Genomic DNA, 20,416 nt, shown 5'->3' with positions numbered 1-20,416 from the left:
AATGCTTCTGCGCCCTGTTTCAAACATTGAGCTGTAGACCAAACGCCGAGTCTCACATGTCTCCGAACGTCATTGGACAAACCACCCACAATATCGAGAACGACACTTCCGCCCGATCCCGGAGGTACGAACCTAGGGAGTGTCTTGGAATATCTCGGTACCCCAAGAAAGTTTTCCATCCGTGTTTTGTAAATGTGTTTACTTGTGTTTGGCTCTTGATAATTAAACAGTTTGGATCGTCTGGGAGCTTTTTGACAAAGTTTCAGGAAGCCATCAAAAAGTTCGTCGAACGAAACGAAAGCATACTCGGCCACCAAGAACACAAACAAGTCAACAAAAGGGTTAGCTCCTATTCCGGTGTAAGCCGGTAGGTCAAGTTAAATTTATTGGTAAACAAACTAGCTATACAGACAAGAATTTTAACTAATGTTTTTTTGTTTTGTTTTGTTTGCCGGTCAGCGTCACGCTTTTCCCTTTATTTACTACAGGCGAGTTTGTAAGGTGTTAAATGAGAAGTTTCAAATAATATTCTGTTTGTACAGTCTCTAACAGAGAACAAAATGTTAATATTTGCTAACGTAAGCTAAATAGCATGAGTAAGATAGTAGTAGCTTGCTTGTCGGTAAACAATATGAACCGTCAGCGTTAGCTACGGTTTAGCTGTGTGACTACAAACTGAATTATACGTTTATGTAGTTTGTCCATACAAGGTACACCTATAAAGACTCCCAAGCTAAAATCAATAAATGCTGAGAAAGTTCTGAACCGAAAGTATGCTGGAGGTTGTGCTTCGTTCTGATGACTGGCGCTTTGCTATTTCATTCACCACTGAAAATACAGGAACATTTTACAGAAGTCCAGTTTAAGGACAACAGTGCTGGCAGATTTTGAGTGTTCGAGTTCATGATTCAAGGCAAAGTGGATCGGAACAAGTCGATCTTATGAAATTTAATCTTCCAAATGGCCACGGCCGGTCCAGTCTCCACGGGAAGTACGGGTTCAGCGGGTAAGTCTTAATTTTCCGGCAACTGTAAGATTTCCTAATACTACCGGTTTTGAATGACGTCTGTTGTGTTTGCAGTTGGACTGGACTGTGTGCCGTCCAGTCAAGTTATCAGCACTCTCATTCGACTTAGTTAGTGACATCTGTGTAGAACTGGTGTTTATAGTGAAATGATGTAGGCCTACTCTTATAGAACATGTCCATGTGCCCCCTCAGATGTCTTCACTCAGTTCTGGCGGAGAGTGTTACTACGCCGAGGTACAGGAATGTCCGTGTGTTGATTTAAGGGAAATGCGTGTGCATACTACGCACTGCATTTGGCTGGTTGCATGCACGGCGAAACCTTGGCTCTCAGACGCCTGTGCTGTCCTGTGCAAAAATTGTGTATACAGATTGTCAGGGTTGTTTGTGTGAAATGTTGGTACCTCACACAGAATCTTGTACAGAGAGAAAAAAGGAACTGAAACTCAGGTGTGTGTGTTTGTGTGTGTGCATGTGCCCATGCGAAGGTGATAACATTGACCAAGTTTTCATTGTGGTTCACACATGAGGTTTACACTAACAAAGTTTCCATGAAATGGCTAATTCCTACTTACAGAATGCTATTAGCATAGCAGCAGTTTTAGTTATTATTATTGCTGCATTGCAGTTTGGCTTTAGGAGATGATACAGTGTTCTTTACTTAGTAACTCGGTGCAAACATATTACTATAGGAATACGAATGTACTGTTTTGGTAACCTCGGTAAAACAAGGCAATATTAAGCCATTAACAGTAGTTTTTCATTCTTATTAGCAACAGGTGAAACACATCTGAGCATCTTGCGGATTCTCTTTAAGACTGTGTCATATGTGTTTGGACATATGGTTTTAGATTTGCGGTTTGTGTGTGCTTTCTGGCTGCATGCAAAATATCTGCACTGAACTGAGGATCTAGACTCAATAACCATGTTATTAGTAATTACATCATAAACCTGAGAATATGGGTATTTACTCCTTATGGTTTCACTTGTTACAGACCCCAGGAGACGTAGTAATAATATAATGACTGAAACAGCCTTTGTATTAGTGCCCTTTTGCTTTATGAAAATCATAACCAATACTTTACTCTCACACTGACAGACCAAAAGCAGCTGTGAGGTAATGTGTGATGTTTATCCTGTGTTTTATTAGGCCCAACATGAGTGTCAGAGCTCATCAGCTACTCTATTTTTGTGCTAAAGTCATTTTTCCATTCAGTAATAACACAGTATTAACCGAACTTTTGTCACATTTCTTTCACAAGTAAAGAAGTTGATTGACTCTTCTGTCTTGGTCGTTAAGAGGCTCTGCATATCTGTGAACACCACGATTATCAGCTCGTTCATGCACTGGAAATTCTTGTGATTTCTCGCTCAAGTTCACAGAGTGCAAAAGCTTATAACAGGGAACGCGTTTGGTGTCACTGCCCAGTTGTCCTCATGTACAGTGCTATAGTACTTCTGACGTGTATCGCTGCACTGCATTTAGAAATGTGACCTGAATAAAGATGGACACTTCATGCAGCTTCCCTTAATCTGGAAGCTTTTCTGCAGCTCTGACATTAAGACAATACCTTGTACCACTTTCTGCTATGTCCCCTTGGTCTGCCAATAGCAGTCTCTCTCTCTATGAGCTTCTTCAGTGTGTGGTCACACTTTAGCAGGAATCTTTAATCATGTAACAGACTGGAGAGTTTGTATGTAACACAACAAATTAGCTGATTCTTTTGCAGCTTCGTGACCTCAGCCGAAAGTGAATACCATCTCATCGTCTAACCGTGCCTAGCCTACACTGAAGACCAACATGAACTTCTTTTAACTTCTGTCTTACTCCCTCCCTCCCTCCCTCACTCTCACTCTCTCTCTCTCTCTCTCTCTCTCTCTCTCTCTCTCTTTCCCTCTCTTGTTTCCTTTTTCTCACTGAGAGTGTGTCTCACTTCAGTTTTCTTTCTCTGTTGGGGAGGAACTGGTGTTTTTGTCACATAGCAGTCTGTAAGATCCCCTCTCTCTCTCCCTCTCTGTAGGCTCTGCGGGCACTCGGAAGATGACTTCTTCAGAGGTGAGACAATCTCGGTGCTCTTCCTCTTTTCTTCCATCCCGTCTTTCACAACTGCATCACACAGTCATCACAGTTATTCACAGGGCAGGCTCTTACAGCAACAAAATGAAGTAAAAGACAACTTCAGTTTGGTTTGTGTTTTAATGACATCTCTTCTTATTTTTCCTCCTCTAATCCAATCTCTCCCTACATCCTCTTTAACTTTCAGGGTCTCGGGACCTCAGGCTCGTCCCAGACCATGAAGAGAACCATCGGTCACCGAGGGATTGACCCCACAGGAGAGACCACCTATAAAAAGGTTAGAACACATGCTCCATTATTAATAGTGCCCCACGGTTCAGTCAAACCCAACACAGTCAGTCTTTCCACAACAGGCAGGTAAACAGAGTGGATAAAAATGTTTAATATGATCAGATTGTGGTTTGTGTGAGGGGAGACACTGCAGTATCAGTATCGTATTATGTAAGCTCTGTACAATTAATTAAATGCTTGTCCTTGGAGCTTGTTGAAAGATTAGATATGTTGTCCAGACTGTGGCATGACTGGAATCTGTGTAAAGGTCACATAATCACAGAATTGTTTTGAATGTTGTCTGAATGTTTTGAATGTTGTCTGAATGTTTCAGCGTCCAGCCACTACAGTTTTTCTTTGCTACACAATAATTCATTTAGATGTTCAGATGGTTCACTGTTCTTTGTTAGCTACTGGGCCTCCTTCTCCTTCAAAATGGTCCATATTAGAGTATGCCACAGCTGAGCCTTTAGCATAATTTTTAGCCTGCTTTCTAATTCAAAAGCTTGTGTGCTATCTGTCAAATGCCTGCTTCTCTGAAAAATCTAAAGCCCTGATCATATCAGTGAACATATATCTCCCTTCCCTTCCATTTTCCCTTCATCCTTCCTTTCCTATCACCTCCTGTCCTTCCCTCCTTTTCTCTGTTCATCTTTCTCTCTGGTCTCCTCCTGTCTTCTCCTCATTTGCAGACCACGTCCTCAGCTCTGAAAGGTGCCATCCAGTTGGGCATTGCCTACACCATTGGCAGTCTGAGTCAGAAACCAGAGAGAGATGTTCTTATGCAAGATTTTGAAGTGATGGAGAGTATCTTTTTCCCCAGGTATGTATGTATGTATGTGTGTGATTGTTTGTGTGAAAGAGACAGAAAGAAGATTTTTTGTGATGTTTACTTGCCTAATGTTTTGTTCCTTCATTTTAGTTTTACCATGTGGTACGACAATCTCAAATCTGTCTCTCTGTCTCTCTCTCACTCTCTTTCAGTGAAGGCAGTAATCTTACTCCAGCTCACCACTACAGTGACTTTATGTTTAAGACCTATGCACCCATTGCCTTCCGTTACTTTAGAGAGTTGTTTGGAATTCGCCCGGATGACTTCCTGGTAACACGTCTCTCCTCCTCTGGCCCTCATTCACTCTCTTAATCACCATTTTAATCCACCGTAGACTGGTTTTATTAGCCCCTAATTAGCCTTTGCTTATGACTCATATTGTTGGTTGGTTTTGCCCTTTGAACTATGTAGACTGAACTAAGTAGATTAAGTTTAATCTTTACTGTAGACTCTATCCCTGTAGTTTATGCTTAATGAAGTGTTTTAGATGAAATGCATTGGCTTCATACACTCTCTGAAATCTTGAGCCTCATTAGGCTGTGTGCGTGTCTGTGTTTGTGTGCGTGTGTGCTTGCGTTTGTGTTTGTATTCTGTTTACAGTACTCCCTCTGTAATGAACCACTGATTGAGCTGTCCAACCCAGGAGCGAGTGGGTCTGTGTTCTATGTCACAAGTGATGACGAATTCATTATTAAAACAGTACAGCACAAAGAGGCTGAGTTTCTACAGAAGCTCTTACCTGGATACTTCATGGTAAGATAGGAACAGACAGGGAAAATTGGCCCATGTGTAGTTTGCCTCACTCTATTCTGATTGGCTTGTGTGTGTAGTTTGTCTCACTCTGATTGGCCTGCGTGTGCAGTTTGTCTCACTCTGATTGGCCCGTGTGTGTAGCTTTTCTCACTCTACTCTGATTGGCCTGTCTGTGTAGTTTGTCTCACTGTACTCTGAGCTCTGCTCCTTTTCTCTTCTTTTCTTTTCTTTTCTTTTCTTTTCTTTTTTTCGTGTAAATGGACGTCGTTTGAAGGCCAGGCGTAAATGTTCATTAGGTGTGCTGTAGGTTCACCTCTTGCTAACATTTTAGCGTGAGGGGTCTGTCAAATCTGTAATACATGATAGCTTTGCTTTCATGACACTAAAGCAACAAACCGGTTCCCTCTCCAGAATCTTAACCAAAACAAGCGGACACTTCTTCCCAAATTCTACGGGCTGTACTGTATACAGGCAGGCGGTAAGAATATTCGCATTGCGGTGATGAACAACCTGCTGCCCAGGGCCGTGCCCATGCACATGAAGTTCGACTTGAAGGGCTCCACGTACAAACGCCGCGCCTCATTAAAGGAGCGCGCCAAAGCTCTGCCCACCTACAAAGACCTGGATTTCATGCAAGATGTGCCTGAAGGCCTTCTCCTGGATGCAGACCACTATAATGCCCTCTGCAGGACCATCCATCGAGATTGCCTGGTGAGTGAGCACTGTGTGTGTGTGTGTGTGTGTGTGTGTTGGTGTTGCATCAGGAGTTGAACTTACAAGTTTGTGTGTGTGTGTGTGTGAGAGAGAGAGAGAGAGAGGGTTTGGGAAGAAAGATAAAATGTGAGGAAGTGAGAGAAAGCAGCTTGCTTTATTGCCATGTTTGGACAGCAATGACTCCTCTCTGACAGATGAAGCATAAACTGACCATTATTAAAAAAAAATCCAGTCATACTATAGCACACAGATGCTTGCAACAACATGTGTGAGAAAAAGAGAAGTGGTTCTCGTATTTTGAAATGAAAAGCCTTGGAAACATACAGTTCATTTTGCTGACGTGATTTGAAAGGGCGTGTCCCGTAGTCACAGCAGCAGAACTGTGAGGTCAGTGACTCTCTGGGATAAACACTCGGTCCTTCCCCTGACCTCTTAGTAAGAGTACAGTGAAGTCTGTACAGTGAAACAGACTCCACAGTTTCACTGTACAGACTCCACAGTTTCACTGCACAGACTCCACAGTTTCACTGAACAGACTCCACAGTTTCACTGCACAGACTCCACAGTTTCACTGCACAGACTCCACAGTTTCACTGCACAGACTCCACAGTTTCACTGCACAGACTCCACAGTTTCACTGAACAGACTCCACAGTTTCACTGCACAGACTCCACAGTTTCACTGAACAGACTCCACAGTTTCACTGACCAGACTGCACAGTTTCACTGAACAGACTGCACAGTTTCACTGAACAGACTGCACAGTTTCACTGCACAGACTCCACAGTTTTACTGAACAGACTCCACAGTTTCACTGAACAGACTCCACAGTTTTACTGAACAGACTCCACAGTTTCACTGAACAGACTCCACAGTTTCACTGAACAGACTCCACAGTTTCACTGAACAGACTGCACAGTTTCACTGAACAGACTCCACAGTTTTACTGCACAGACTCCACAGTTTCACTGAACAGACTCCACAGTTTCACTGCACAGACTCCACAGTTTTACTGAACAGACTCCACAGTTTCACTGAACAGACTCCACAGTTTCACTGAACAGACTCCACAGTTTCACTGAACAGACTCCACAGTTTCACTGAACAGACTCCACAGTTTCACTGCACAGACTCCACAGTTTTACTGAACAGACTCCACAGTTTCACTGCACAGACTCCACAGTTTCACTGCACAGACTCCACAGTTTCACTGAACAGACTCCACAGTTTTACTGCACAGACTCCACAGTTTTACTGAACAGACTCCACAGTTTCACTGAACAGACTCCACAGTTTCACTGAACAGACTCCACAGTTTCACTGAACAGACTCCACAGTTTCACTGCACAGACTCCACAGTTTCACTGAACAGACTCCACAGTTTCACTGAACAGACTCCACAGTTTCACTGAACAGACTCCACAGTTTCACTGAACAGACTCCACAGTTTTACTGAACAGACTCCACAGTTTCACTGAACAGACTCCACAGTTTCACTGCACAGACTCCACAGTTTCACTGCACAGACTCCACAGTTTCACTGCACAGACTCCACAGTTTTACTGAACAGATTCCACAGTTTCACTGTACAGACTCCACAGTTTTACCGTGAGAACTGTGCAGGTTTACTGTGAGGACTATGCACTTAGCCTCAGGGCTCCAGAGCCTTCTGGCAATGATTAATATGTCTTTGAGATACAGTAGTTTGCTATGTCTGTTACAGCTCCTTCAAACAGTGATTAGTCTGTAGACTGTGTTTATTCTTCGAAAGTGTGCAGGTAATTAATCAGTCTGAAATCCACTGTATGTCTATAAAAACTGTGTGTCTGTAACCACAGGTGCTGCAGAGTTTTAAGATAATGGACTACAGCCTGCTGCTGGGGGTGCACAATGTGGTCCAGGTCGGCCAAGAAGCTGCTGTGCCCACGTCTGACCAGAGGAGGGCGCAGGGTCAGAAGGCACTTTACTGTACGGCCTTAGAGTCCATTCAAGCAGAGGGGAAAGCAGGATCCGAAAGCCAAGATCAGTAGGAGTCTTTTTTGTTTGTTTGTTTCTTAACCTGTGACTAGTATGATCTTAGGAGGAGAACTGATCATAACAGGCGTAGCAAGACACCATATATAACACCATAATATAAAGACTCAGGTTGTAACTGTGGTCAACTTGTGTGAGTTCTGTTCTGTGTCAGTTGATTTGTGTCTTTTGGTAATTGTTAGCTTGGGAGGAATACCTGCAGTCAACTCAAAGGGCGAGAAACTGTTGCTCTTTGTCGGCATCATAGACATTCTGCAGTCATACAGGTACTGTAACTCCACTCTCTCTCTCTCTCTCTCTCTCTCTCTCTCTCGCCCTCTCTCTCATGCACTGTGTGTGTGTGTGCGTGTGTGTGTGTCTGTGGGAGTGTTTTTATCTGTGTATTTATGCTTCAGTACACATTTCAGGATATGTGTGTGCAATTTATCTGAGTATTTGTCCTTGTTGGTCTGCAGCCTTCAGCACACATTGACTCAGCGCTCTCTCTCTCACTCTCTCTCTCTCTCGCTCTCTCTCTCTGTGGGTATGTGTGTGAACAGGTTGGTTAAGAGACTGGAACACTCGTTTAAAGCTCTGGTGCATGATGGGGTAAGAGATTCTGTTTTTACACATACACCAGTGGCACAGTTAGTGCTAATGATAAATACTGACTACACATTAGCAGATTTTCATGCACATTTTGGAATATCTTTCCTTTCCTTGATTTTGATCGATCCTCCCTCTTTTAGGATACTGTCTCTGTGCACAGACCGGCTTTCTATGCTGAGCGTTTCGAGAAATTCATGTGCAGTACTGTGTTCAGGAAGATCACACGTAAGTCTAACAAGTCTTAAATTGACGTTACTGAAGTTTGTTTCAGTTTCTGTTCCTACAGTTCTGTTTAAACCACTTTTCTCCTTGCCCATCTCTCTACCTCTTTTCCCTCTCTTCTTTTGTTTTCCCTTTCTTGTCTTCTCCATCTCACTTTCTTTCTCTCTATCCTATACCTCCCGCTATTTTAGTGAAGACCTCCCCTTCTAAGAAGAGTCGTTCAGGGGCGTCATCTGGTCTAAGGAGAGCCAACACAGCCCCACTCGGACAATCCCAACAGCAAGCATCCCGGCCACAGCAACAAGCCCAGCCTACACAGGAAGCAGCACAGCAACAAGCCCAGCCTACACAGGAAACAGCACAGCAACAAGCCCAGCCTACACAGGAAACAGCACAGCAACAAGCCCAGCCTACACAGGACACAGCACAGCAACAAGCCCAGCCTACACAGGACACAGCACAGCAACAAGCCCAGCCTACACAGGACACAGCACAGCAACAAGCCCAGCCTACACAGGACACAGCACAGCAACAAGCCCAGCCTACACAGGACACAGCACAGCAACAAGCCCAGCCTACACAGGACACAGCACAGCAACAAGCCCAGCCTACACAGGAAACAGCACAGCAACAAGCCCAGCCTGCACAGGACACAGCACAGCAACAAGCCCAGCCTGCACAGGAAACAGCACAGCAACAAGCCCAGCCTACACAGGAAACAGCACAGCAACAAGCCCAGCCTACACAGGAAACAGCACAGCAACAAGCCCAGCCTGCACTGGACACAGCAGAGCAATGTGGTGAGATAGCAAGACAGTGGTAAAACAGTGAGACACAGGGAGACAGTAGTGAGACATGGGATGACAAACAGGCAGAGGTTAGACATAGGGAAACAATGTTGAGTCAGTAAGGCATACTGAGACAGTGGTGAGAAAGTTACACATAGGCAGACAGCGGTGAGATATAGAGGGGACAGCACTGAGACAGTGAGACATTGGGAGACAGTGGTGAGAAACTGAGACACAGGGAGGCAATATAGAGAAACTGAGTAAGTGGGGAGATAGTGAGACATAGGGAGACAATGGTGTGACAATGAGGTGCAGGACGGCAATAGCAACACACGGAGAGAGAGTGCAGTGAGACAATGCTGAGACACAGGGAGAGATTGGTGAGACGTAGGTTGGGAGTGGAGAGTAAGGCTTAAGTATGCATAGACAATGAAGAGCCAACACTGAAGATTAGCTGGTTAATAAATTGTTTATAGGGAGGCAATAGGAGAAAAGCAATAGAAACTGTAAAAAGTGGAGAGAAACTTTCAGATTCATTTCTGCCATTGACGACCACTTACAAACACAGGTTGTTATCAGTTGTCTTCTCTAAATGCTAATCATAAACATTCACACTGGACTGAAGCGACATGCTTTGCACTGTAGTGGTGTATGTTTTTATGGAACATAAAATAACCACTTTTCAGAGGGGGTTTTGTGGTCACTGTATGTATATATGTGTTTGATCAGGCGTGGAACCTGCACAGCCTGACCTGGTCCTGCAGACCCTTCCCCATGATGAAACCACAGGAAACTCAGCCGAAGTGGCCCCGTCCACATCCTCAGGAAACGACGCTGAGGCCGAAGCCAAGACTCCACCTGTCAGGTGTGTGTATGTGTGTTTCCTTTTTACCATGTCTACATTGGAGACCTGCAAACAAACTGGCCAGCTGGGTGTGACATTGTTTGACCTGGCTATGCTAGTTCTTCCACACTAATCTTTTTCATAGGCCAGTGAAGCTTTCGTGTTCTCTCACTCTCTCTCTCTCTTTCTCTGTCACTCACACTCTCACACTTACAGTCTCACACTATGTTTTGTGTCTTGTGTCTTTGTTTGCAGTAAAGCAGTCCCAGCTTTAGAGGAAAGTTTGGGTTTTGAGGTCATCTCACTCAGTGACATTGTCCCTCAGAATAATAGCTGCTACGTAAGTGATGCCCAGTTCACAGCCAATAAAACACTGAATTCCCTCACAACCCTGAGCAGCACTTAAACATTACTGAATGGTTTACATTACTGAACTATGATTTGTGTGTTTGATTGTTTCCACTCTGTTACAGTGATTGACTGAATCTTCATCTGTTTCCTGTAGTAAAGGGCTGAAGGAGATGAAAAGCTAGTGAAAGAAAGTGCAACAAAGGAAGACAAAAGGAGAGATGGAGGACATGGATCTCTGCTCCTACAGAATGACTGTATAAGACAATGGATGGAGAAAGCAGAGACAGAGAGGGGAAAAAAAATCAAAGTTTAAGGAATGCTGAAAAAAGACATAGGTATTGGGTGTCTATGGTTTCTATGCACTTTAGCTTGTTGCTATGGAAATACTGCCAAAAATATATAAATAACTTACGTCAGTATGTGCCTCATATCTCCCTGTGTATAACAGGTAGACTTGCCAAACATGACAGCAGAAACTTGCCAGCTTGTCAAACGGGACGGTAAAAGTGGTCGTGTCTTAGGTACACGTTCTGTCCTAATTTCCCTTCTTCCACAAGCTTAGGGCAGGAATGTGACGTTTCATGGCTGGATCCTCTCTCAGCCTGTCTGTTCTCACATCAATCTCAAATGGAGAAACTGAACTAGACCTTAAGTATGAGTTCAGCTTGGTTTGGAATTATGTAAGAAAGAGGACAATTTTGTCTGGTAAGAGCCTGGTGTTATTATTGTTGTTGTTGTTGTTTTTAATGATGTATTTCATCTATGTAATGTGCCTGTACTCACATGTAACTCTTTACACAACTGTACATGGCACATCCTTCTCTGGCCCCCTTGGCCATCTCTGACATAGCACTGCATGATGGTGCCCAAGAAGAAAAAAAAACACGAAAAAGCAAAACAGAAAAAAATAAAGCATTGTAATTTTGCTGGATTTTTAATGTAAACCAATACTGTTATAAAACTGTTCATTGTTTTTGTTTTAGCCTGTATCGAGCACCCTTCACTTTTCTCTGTAACAGAGAAGAAATTTGCCCTTGATGTGTATATGAAGGAGAATACATAACTACAGTGCAGTAGAGGATCTATAATAGGTTTATCCTCAGCATGGTAGCATAGCTAAGTTTACCTTGATTGAACTGTTCGTGTAAGGTCTTCACGGAGGGCTGTGTATTAGGGTACACACACAGACTGGTATGTTTCGATTCCCTATACCCTGCATGCTGGATTTTTGAAGTGGCTCATGGTTGAGAGCTGAGTAATGTGCCTTGCCTGACAGTCTGTCCTTCTCAGCTCCACTAGAGTGTGCTGATCTTACTGTTCTTCCCAGATACCGTCACAGTCTCCCCCAAGGGTTAGGTGCTCTGAGAGCTTTTCACAGTTCTCTTGTTTTCTTGAAGGAAATTCTTAATCTCGCCTAAATTTCTGAAGTATTAATATGAAAGGGTTCCCGCTACATGACTGTGAATTATTGGAGTTGAGAAGCTATAAGCAAAATGTGAAACATTTGAAATGTATTGAAAGAGGGCTGAGTGTTTCTGAAGCCACAGATCTCTGAGACTAACCTCAGGACAATTCACATCATCGCTGCAAAACAGTTAGGTGCACCAAGTGTGTAAATAGTCCTATTTATTTTTCTCTGTTTCATAATTTATTTTCTTATATCTTGTGCCCAAAATGTATTATGATGTACCTTTTTATGATAGTGTTGGAAAAGAGAATGGTGATTATAAATTGCTTGATTTTTCTGTCTTTGTTTGATTGACAAGCGATTGGATGGCTATGCAGTGATGTTTGATTCTTTGTATGGTGAAGTCACCAGCATATTTACCTTCCTTTCGGTAAAATGGGCTGATTTACATTTTTAAATGAGATGTGTGAGATCTCCTCCTGTATTGTTGTCTCAGACACTGAGGTATGTTTGATGCCTGCTCAGAACCTTTTGTTTTGTCTGAATGTTCAAAAAAACTTTTCACAACCCAAGAAAATGATTCTAGACATGTATTTAACAGTGCAGTTCCAATTCTGCTCCTACTCAGTTTTACCGAAATACCATTGTCTCATTATACACTGCCTTTCGTGGTATTGACCATGTGACTGACGCTTCACTGAGAGAGTTTATTGGATGACATTTAAAATAAGTGGTAAAATATTTTTAAAGGATTTTGGTTTTGATTCTCATTGTGTCTACAGCAGGCTGCAATTGTATCCACTTATACACAAATTAATTCAGTAAAAATGATAAAAACATTTATGTTGCCTCAGCGTCTTCTAATGTAATATACTTCATTACACATTTTCTATATAATAATAATAATAATAATAATAATACAAGTTTATTTAGAACCCAGTATCACTATTTATAGTCTCAAAGGGCTTTGCATGTCCACACAAAGTTAAATCAAAATGATATTATCCATAAGTTAGGGAAAATAGATAAGTCTTTTGTTTTGAAGGTACGAAGAGAGTTTGCCTCCCTTATTTCTATAGGTAGACAATTCCAGAGGAAGGGAGAGTGGTAGGAAAAGGCTCGGTAGCCAGCAGAATTCTTTTTAATCTATCTATCTATAAAACCACACATATATGTAGAGAGAGAGACAGCCCCAGTACCTAGTACAAGCTCTAAGTCCTGTGGAAACAACAGCAGTCTATAGGGCGGCGACGGAGAATGATCTACTATGACCCGCCAATCAGAGAAAGAGTGCCAGCAGAGCCAATGGGATTCACCGTTAATAACGATGTATGTGACTCTCTATTTTAGACCAATTACAAGCGGTATTGTTCAGAAGTCACCGACAAAGTTTTCAAGATGGTGCTCGAAAGTACCATGGTCTGGTAAGACATAAACAATTAAGTTTGTGACATTTTTTACCAAACACATTTACAGCATCATCAGTAAGTTTTACTATAAAGAGACGCCTGTGCATGTGTTGTCATGCTTCTTGTTCGATATTTTGAAAATTTGAGAGCAATGAACGTGCCCAATAACCACTGGGAGGTTATTTTCCTGAGTCATTAGCTAGCGACTTCATTACCAAAGACAGCTTCAGCATCAAGAAGCATTATAAAATAATTTCAATTTAGTTTAAGTACATTAATCTTAATAATGTAAACTGATATCCATTTATTTTTGACACTAGATGTGAACAACGAACAAACGCATTCATTGCCGGAGTGTTGATTAACTGCTAATGGAGCTAGTTAGCCATCGGTGAACCGTTGAAAAAGATAGCTAAGCAATCAGCTGAATTTTTTCCACTTGAACGGAGAAAAGTCTTTCCCTACTTTAACAGCTTTGTGAAATTTTCTAATTAATTCTGAATAAACTTTGACACAAATCCTGCGGAGAATAGCGGATCAGCGCTAGCGATAGGGCTAGCCTTTCGTGATAATAACGGGAACTGTCCGTCTTTTCCACATTTAAGAGCCAGTAATTTAGAGTCATATGAAATTTTGAGTCTTCTGACTGGATCAACTGCCTAACATTTAAGAACTCATGAAGTTACCATATGGATAGTATATATTCGATCAGTTCTGTGCATTTCTATACTTGTCATATTTCGTTGTCATGAAAACCTTCGATTCTGGGATTTTGATGAAAGCTTTGATGAGGTTTCCATGGTTTTGTGTTGGAGTTCAGGTTTGTTTTAGTGAACTAGCAGGAGATTCTGAGGCGCAATTAGGCGTGTGGACCACCCACGCGCACACTGACCTTCCTTATTTGTGTTTCAGTGTGGATAACAGTGAGTACATGAGGAACGGCGATTTCCTGCCCACCCGATTGCAGGCCCAGCAAGATGCTGTCAACATCGTCTGCCACTCAAAAACGCGCAGCAACCCCGAGAACAATGTGGGTCTCATCACTATGGCCAAGTAAGTGTGTGGAAAATTTACCCTGTTCTAGTACGTGATCAGCAGTCATAATGCAAATGTTCGAGTGTACGGCAGAATTTTAGGGTGCCGTGTGACGGGATAAAGACGTACTGAGTGCGCTTTAATGTGTTTTTGCTCAGTAACTGTGAGGTCCTGACGACTCTGACGCCTGACACTGGCAGAATCCTCTCCAAACTACATGCCGTTCAGCCTCGCGGCAAAATCAGCTTCTGCACCGGCATCCGTGTTGCACACGTGAGTCAGTTCCTGTAACACCTACTCTGTCGTGCACTGTACTGACACCAGTACAACGACTACTACCTGGGTAATGACTGGTACCGAGCAATAGTTGAACCCCTAATGTCACTTATTAACCTCATTAAAAAAACAGTCATAAGTTTATCCAGCATTTGGTCAACCAGCCCCTCAACCCCCCCACCCCCCAGTTGTCACTGTATAATTCACACTCTGCTGCAACATGTAATGTGGACTGTCAGTTAGGACGACCGGATTCTGATTGGATATGCAAAAAATCAGATTTGGACTGACAGTGTGAACCTAGCCTAAGAACAGATCTGGGTTTAAAATGTGTGACCTATTCCTGTGTGTCCCTGTAGTTGGCGCTGAAACACAGACAGGGGAAGAACCATAAGATGAGGATCATTGCCTTTGTAGGCAGCCCGGTGGAGGACAATGAGAAAGATGTGAGCAGTTTTCTTTTTGTGAATAATATGTCAATTGCTGTATGGATATATTGTATCAGGGATGTGAGGGATCTCAGGGCCGTCGTCCACAAAAGGAGATTGATCAGCACCGCATTCACAAACTCCCCTTATGTTTTTGGCAAAATGCCCCTTTTTACTGGAGCCATCGACTGTGTTTTTGTTGTTGTTGCTGCTGCTGCTATGACTACACCAACCGTCATCTGTTCTCTACGTCCACAACACCCACAGCTATTTCTGTTAATTACATTAGTACACAAAACAAAGTGTCTTTTCTGCTTCACATATGCAGCGTTCCTCCGGGGTGCTTATTTGTTCTTTGTCTCTTTAGGGGAGGGCATGGTGAAAATTCGCTTTATGTGGACGCAAGGCCTTATTGAGACAGATTATTATGTTTTATCATATGTATTCTCTACTTCAAGATCTGAGCTGTCGATGTGTTCGTCTCTCACTGTCTATTCCTTTCATTCCTTTCTTCCAATTCTCCATTTGACGGCTAAAGCTGGTGAAACTGGCAAAGCGCTTAAAGAAAGAGAAGGTCAACGTGGATGTGATTAACTTTGGAGAAGAGGTGAGAGAACTTGTATTTTTCCTCTATAGTTTAACACCCCCTCCCCGTGCACCTCCCCCTGCCCTCCCATACTCCTCTCTCCTCTCTTGCTCCTTTGCCCATAACTGAGCTGATCTTTGTTATAAGCAGATGGTTATGAATGGTCCTGACAGCGATGTTTGCATTTTCCTGGTCTGTTGTCAGAGCACTGTTTATGTGTTTATGACAGAGGGGAGACAAAGACATAAATTTATGTTCAGAGTTTTTGAATTGGACAGTCACCTCTCTTCACTTTATTCCCTCTTTCTCCCTCTTTTTTTATCCCTCTTTCTGTATTTCATCATGCGTTTTTTCACATTATGCCTCACACAGAATGTCTGACGTCTTCTTTGTTTGTCTTTGTAGGAGGTAAACACAGAGAAGCTAACCGCATTTGTAAACACTCTGAATGGGAAGGAGGGCACAGGTTCTCACCTGGTCACAGTGCCGCCAGGCCCCAGTCTGGCCGACGCTCTGCTCTCCTCGCCCATCCTTGCAGGAGAAGGTGGAACCATGATGGGGCTGGGCGCCAGCGACTTCGAGTTTGGGGTGGATCCCAGTGCCGACCCCGAGCTCGCACTGGTACGAGAATGGCCCGTGTTGAACTGAACCCAGTGCCGTGAATCTCAGATACCGTTAGGTGGTCGGTGTCTGTGTTTGAGTCGATTGCAGCTCTGTCTGCATCAGCGCTTCTCTCTTGCTCACCGTCTGTGTCTCTTTGTCCAGGCCCTTCGTGTGTCCATGGAGGAGCAGAGGCAGAGGCAGGAGGAGGAAGCTCGCAGAGCAGCTGCGCAGTCGGCAGCCGAGGCAGGCATCCCGACCCCTACTGCTGATGGTAAGTATACGTCACCCTAACGCTGCACTTTCTTCCCTTTCATTCATCTCAAAAAATTAAATCAGCTTTGACATTGTCAGCAACTTCCATGAGAAGTTTTCATCGATTTGCTGAACTTTTTTTTTTGTCTTTCGACTTTTCTTTTGACCTTTTCTTTGCTCAGCTGCATTGTACACATAAGGCCATTTGTACCGTTGATACTATTTGCGAAACGTCATATGGATTGTGAGTGGTGTTCAGCTGTAAAGAGTTCTGTGTTTGATTGTCAGAGTCAGAGGAGGCCTTGTTGAAGATGGCAGTGTCCCAGCCTGAGTCGGGTGTGACTTCACTGCCAGACTTCAGCAGCATGACGGAGGATGAGCAGATTGCCTACGCCATGCAGATGTCTCTGGCCGGGGGAGGTCAGGCTCTCTCTTGTATATAGACATACACACACACGCACACGACCAGCACACAAACAAACCTCAGGGCATCTTTCACACAGGTGTCAACAGCTAAAATATGATGGTATTGTCTCACACACTGCACATGCACAAAAGCAGCAGATTCTTTGGTTGTCCTCCCAATTAAACACACACACACACACACAGACGGGTGTATGCTACTAGAGGCAGGATGTTATGGTTTTGTTGATCATATGGCTCTATGTGAACAGAGTTTGGAGAATCAATGGATACTGGAGCTCCTATGGACACTGCAGAATCTGCTAAGGTAAAGGTATTTTACATCAAACCACATATTGGTACAGTGGAACTGTTTAATCTTTTATTATTATTATTATTATTATTATTATTATGTCTGTTAGGGCTGAGATGCCTCCATTATAACCTAATCACTGAGTTCTGTGACTCAAAACATGTCAGTTCAATGTGCTCAATGCACGTTTTTACACACAAGTGACCATTTAAAATTACAGTGGCCCTGGTCTCACCTGACCCTTGTTACAAATGTCGCTTTGATGCTTTACATGCTGATCAGTCAAAAGAGCTGAAGATTTTTGAACAGCCAGCTGTGGCTGAACAGAAGACCCTGAAATGCTTTGAGTGTCATCAATTACTTGGCACTTGGTGGTGACAGGCTCAACACTCAGAGTCAGTGATATTTAAGAACTAAAAGTGACACAGACTTCGGTTTGGCTCAGCTCAAAGTCAATGTCCTGTGCACAAACACACACCTAAACATGTCTGTCTGCGAAATGAAAGAAACACCCTCTGAATAATGATCTGACGGGTAACGGTGGAACATAATGGTCTGTTTCAGGCTTTTTATTTACACATTTTAACATTTTAGGCTTGTGAGCTCAAAGTCACGTCCTAGGCAGCTAGAAAGCAGTCCATCCTCTGGAAAATGTGGAAGGAAAAACAGTTTGTAAATGTATTTAATTAAAAAAAAACTGATATGGACTGATTTCTGCGCAACAGCAGAATTTGAGACTGTAATTGTTTGGTCACCATTGCTGTTTTTGGCTGTCTGACAGGACAGAGATGTTATGGCCAGTGGAAGTCATCACTGACAGCCATCCTAAAATTATTTCAACAGCATAAAGCAGCTACCCCCAGTGATCAATTTAAACCCCTGACCCTTGCCTCTCTGTCTCCATGTCAGGAGGAGGATGATTATGATGTAATGCAGGACCCTGAGTTCCTCCAGAGCGTGCTGGAGAACCTGCCTGGCGTTGACCCCAACAACGAGGCTATCCGCAACGCCATGGGCTCTCTGGCCTCCCAGACTGGGACAAAACCTCCAGAGGGCAAGAAAGACGACGAGAAGAAGAAATGAGAGCAGGACGCTTTACAGAGACAGAAAGACAGACACCACCTGACCTAAGAAGACAAGAGCCCTTGGAATGCACCGAACTCTCACAAACGACCGATAGATCAGCCACCGAACTCTCACAAACGACCGATAGATCAGCCACCTAACTCACAGACGACCGATAGATCAGCCACCTAACTCACAGAAGACGTAGAATTAAAAAAAAAAGAAGAAGAAGAAGAAGAAAAATGAGGCCAATGTAGACAGACGGAGAAACGGGACAACTTTGTGTACAATGAGAGAACCGGACCTCAGTGACTGTAATATCTTTCAGATTGGATCACACTGACCAGACACGACTAATACAGGGACAACGAGAGGCAAAAACAGTTGTTTCATTAAAAGGTTGTTTGCTTCTTCTTCTTCTTCTTCTTCTTCCCCTTCATCTGTTTCCATCTGAAGCTGAAGAGATGTTTAACAGACCCGTACAAAACTTGTCAACTTAACTGTTGTTTTCGTTTTATTCTGTTTTTTTTTTTTTCTATTGCTATTAAAAGAGGTGGGCAATGATTCGTGATTGTCTCTCCTTTCTTGCTGTCCTAGACATCACTTAGCTCTGCTTAAAGAATTCAACATTTTCACCTCACTTATAACAACATCTTCCCAGTGTAAAATTCACAGACTCAAAAAGAAATAAAAATATACCAAAGTAGTATTACCATAATGTATTTATTACAGAATCAGAAATGGTTACAAAAATGCTACTTCAGAAGAGAAAAACTTTCATTGAAATATCCTGGACAATCAACCAACTGTACAGTTTGTCAGCAAACAAGAAAATGTTTCTCAACAGCTTCAACGGACGTACACATGCGATCTAACTATATATAGTTCATATATATATATATATATATATATATACACAGGGAGCCTGATGTGCATGTATGTTGGTCCAAAGTAAACATTTTATCTGTAAAGTTGAGAAAACAACCATTCACAGTCTAATAAAATGAACTAAAATGATAAAACAGACATTGGTTTTTTTTTTTTACAAAATTCACAGACCTGAGAGTCCATTGCTCAGTGCAGTTAACTGTGAGACTAAGAACATAACTCTGCACAGCACAGAAAACCTGATCCAATGTCAATCATGAATGAATCAAATATGTCAAAACTAATACCGTTTTCAGGCGGGACGTCTTTAAGCACTGTTAAAAAAGGCACAAACTTCAGCTTTAGACATGAAATATGGAGTGATGTGATTCACACTTCAGGGACAATGACTTGACTAGGCCAAGAACACAAGGATCATTTCTCTTGATTCAAACAGACTGGTTACACCCTAATTAACAATATTATGTGCATGTAAACACACTGGATCTACACCACGACTATGCTGTCAACTCAATGAGCATATTTTTTCAACAATGAAGATAACTTATGGATTTTTAAGAGCACTTTATAATGTTCATAATCTGTTAAAAAAAACGACTTTAAACGCCTAAACCATTGGAGGCACTATCTGAATACCTCTCTTGAAAATGAAAGAGTGTATTAAGGGGATTTTTGCCCAAGAAAGAATAGCCAGGTATATGGGTACATAAATCAAAATCTAACATGCTACATTTTTAAGGTGCTCTGTGCAAACTCATCATTGTAGAGCAGCCAACAAAACCATGAATTTATGATTTACCGTTCAGTCATGATGACTCTTAAACAACTACAGTATTATTAGTATAATAAACAGACATTTTTGACCTACAAAGTTTTTGCAACATAAAACATTCACGTTTGTAATGCAGTGCCCACTGCATGACACAGATAATGTCTGTGTAACTCTGAGACACTGTTGAGTTCTGCTCCACAGTCTGCACACTCAAAGCTCTCCTGACTGTCTTCCTCCAGACACACAGTGGTTGTCGCCGCTGCGATAACGTGACTCGACTTCTCGAGGCTGGAGCACACTGTCAGACCAGGACGGTTAAGGTCATCCTTGTTCTGGAGGTTACTGTATGATCTGTCCATTTGCCGCTGTGGCTGACATTCTACAGACTCTGAATCCGCGATGACGATTATGTCTAGGCCTGAGAGGGCCTGAGGTAGATAAGCGTTGCCAGTTCCAGAACTGGCTTCTGTAAACCTTTGTATT

The 20,416-nt window shown here is 42.7% G+C and overlaps 2 protein-coding genes and 1 long non-coding RNA gene across 3 annotated transcripts; all 3 read left to right on the top strand.

Moving 5' to 3' along the window:
* Positions 1-209: 209 nt before the first annotated feature.
* On the top strand, positions 210-8,952 carry pip5k1aa (phosphatidylinositol-4-phosphate 5-kinase, type I, alpha, a; the record flags this gene model as incomplete). The annotated part of the gene is made up of 13 exons (XM_030788609.1): positions 210-367; positions 841-1,006; positions 3,046-3,080; positions 3,289-3,378; positions 4,064-4,194; positions 4,356-4,473; positions 4,804-4,956; positions 5,368-5,667; positions 7,508-7,695; positions 7,886-7,969; positions 8,243-8,291; positions 8,432-8,516; positions 8,705-8,952. Coding segments are annotated over exons 2-13 (1,527 nt in total), but the record flags the coding sequence as incomplete, so codon positions are not given.
* A 248-nt stretch (positions 8,953-9,200) lies between these two features.
* LOC115825247 (uncharacterized) lies at positions 9,201-12,657 on the top strand. Its single transcript, XR_004025744.1, has 4 exons — positions 9,201-9,313; positions 10,031-10,166; positions 10,401-10,485; positions 10,651-12,657. It is a non-coding gene; the product is annotated as an uncharacterized LOC115825247 (long non-coding RNA).
* A 625-nt stretch (positions 12,658-13,282) lies between these two features.
* Positions 13,283-18,827, top strand: LOC115825127 (26S proteasome non-ATPase regulatory subunit 4). Its single transcript, XM_030788903.1, has 10 exons — positions 13,283-13,328; positions 14,226-14,366; positions 14,507-14,621; positions 14,984-15,070; positions 15,591-15,659; positions 16,044-16,259; positions 16,404-16,512; positions 16,782-16,913; positions 17,168-17,223; positions 18,118-18,827. Exons 1-10 carry the CDS (start codon positions 13,303-13,305, stop codon positions 18,289-18,291), a joined length of 1,125 nt encoding a protein of 374 aa, XP_030644763.1. The 5' UTR covers positions 13,283-13,302; the 3' UTR covers positions 18,292-18,827.
* Positions 18,828-20,416: the final 1,589 nt, after the last annotated feature.

Source organism: Chanos chanos, chromosome 12 (assembly GCF_902362185.1).
Source record: "Chanos chanos chromosome 12, fChaCha1.1, whole genome shotgun sequence".
NCBI classification, from domain to species: domain Eukaryota; kingdom Metazoa; phylum Chordata; class Actinopteri; order Gonorynchiformes; family Chanidae; genus Chanos; species Chanos chanos.
Note: the sequence above shows the minus strand (reverse complement) of the source record. Positions and strands in the feature narration are given on the sequence as shown.